The sequence below is a fragment of the Cariama cristata genome, unplaced genomic scaffold (assembly GCF_000690535.1).
Source record: "Cariama cristata isolate BGI_N322 unplaced genomic scaffold, ASM69053v1 scaffold29935, whole genome shotgun sequence".
In the NCBI taxonomy this organism is placed as follows: domain Eukaryota; kingdom Metazoa; phylum Chordata; class Aves; order Cariamiformes; family Cariamidae; genus Cariama; species Cariama cristata.
The window spans coordinates 2404-3798 of record NW_009619726.1 but is presented as its reverse complement, the minus strand read 5'-3'; the positions used below and the strand labels follow the sequence as shown (position 1 = coordinate 3798).

The 1395-nt window shown below is 55.3% G+C and overlaps 1 protein-coding gene across 1 annotated transcript in view; it reads left to right on the top strand.

The window, feature by feature from the left end:
- Positions 1 to 1021, top strand: part of PGAP2 (post-GPI attachment to proteins 2) — a gene marked incomplete at its 3' end in the record, with an annotated part of 4101 nt that extends 3080 nt beyond the window's left edge. The window contains exon 4 of the mRNA XM_009701362.1: positions 876 to 1021. Coding sequence (XP_009699664.1) covers positions 876 to 1021 — 146 coding nt within the window. The remainder of the gene's footprint in view (positions 1 to 875) is intronic.
- Positions 1022 to 1395: the final 374 nt, after the last annotated feature.

The window sequence follows — 1395 nt, the reverse complement described above, 5'->3', positions numbered from 1 at the left end:
ACCAAGAGTATCTTCCTACTCGCAACGGGTGAGGAAAACAAGCTCTTGAAAGGCAGATATAGCAGGGGTTAGGAGGCCTTGTGACTGCTTAAAGCAGCAAACTGGAAACAGGCTATGGCCACCAGAGCCCTCCAAGAAGGCTGGAAATGTACCTGTGGGGTTGAGGTGTCCAGCCCCAGTGCAGAGGACCGGGGGGATGATTTCTCAGGCTCCCTCCAGCCCACTGCTGCCATCAGAGCTGGGTTTCGTGTTCAAAGCGTGGAGCGGAGCAGTCCAGGCGCTGTTCTGATACCGCGTTAAGTGGGTGTTTGGAGACGTTACATCTTGCCCACCAAAACAACAGGCTGTTCAGGAAAAAACACGAACCAGTGCCTGAGCCCTGGCCTGATCTTGGACTGGGTCACTGTGCAAAGCTCCCCCTCTGTGCCTCAGTTTCCCCATCCCTGAAACAAGAGCGGTGATGCTGAGCTGCTCTCAAGGGTGCCTGAGGTTTACAGCCGTGTGAAGCAATGGAGACTCTGAGACCAGGTGCCAGGGCACATAACCACCCTCCTGGCACCTTTGGGATAAGTCTTCCAGCAACTCACACCCCGCTCCAGCGCCGGGGCACGCATGAGCAGCTTCGTCGTTAAATCCCCCTTCCCCTTCTCTGCGTGGGCATGGGGGGTGCAGAGCCATGCTGTGCCTGTCTCCTGCAAAGACCTCGGGTCCCCAGACTGCTGCTCGCGCTGGGCTCACAGCATCTCCCGGGTGCTGGGACTCCAGCAGGACCCCGTCCTGCAGCGAGCAGTCCTTCACCCTCCCAAAGCCTACCCTGCCTTCCCTTGTGCTTTTGGCTCAGATTTAACAGGAAACTTGTTGTCTTGTTGATTCAGCAATCCACAAAAATGCCTTCGTCGTCTTTATCACGTCGGCTCTGGGCCACATGCTCCTGACATGCATCCTCTGGAGAATGACTAAGAAACACACAGTAAGTCCCGAGGTACAGAAACTTTCCTTTCTTTTCTCCATGCAGTGCTGGGTGCTGGGGAGGGGGCTCTCAGCTGGCGGTGGAGGGCTTTGGCTGTCGCTCGCTTGTGAAATAACCGTAACTGAGTGCTGAAGGAGTTACCACCACCAGGTGAAACTGGGAAACATGGTCGTGGAAAGTCACGGTTTACCGAAACAAAGAGGGGAGGGATCTTTTAATTTCCTATTTTCTGGTTTTCACTTAGAGGTGACATTTGAAAACCTCCCCATTAGTGTCCCCATGGTTTAGGTTTGCTGACGCCTTCTCCTTGCCTGAGGATGCCTGTTTCTGAGCTGAGATTGGCTGCTCTGTGCTGCAGAACTGGGAACCTCCTGGTCCTGCAGATGGGGAGCGGCTCCCAGCAGCGGGCAGCAGGGCTGTGTCAC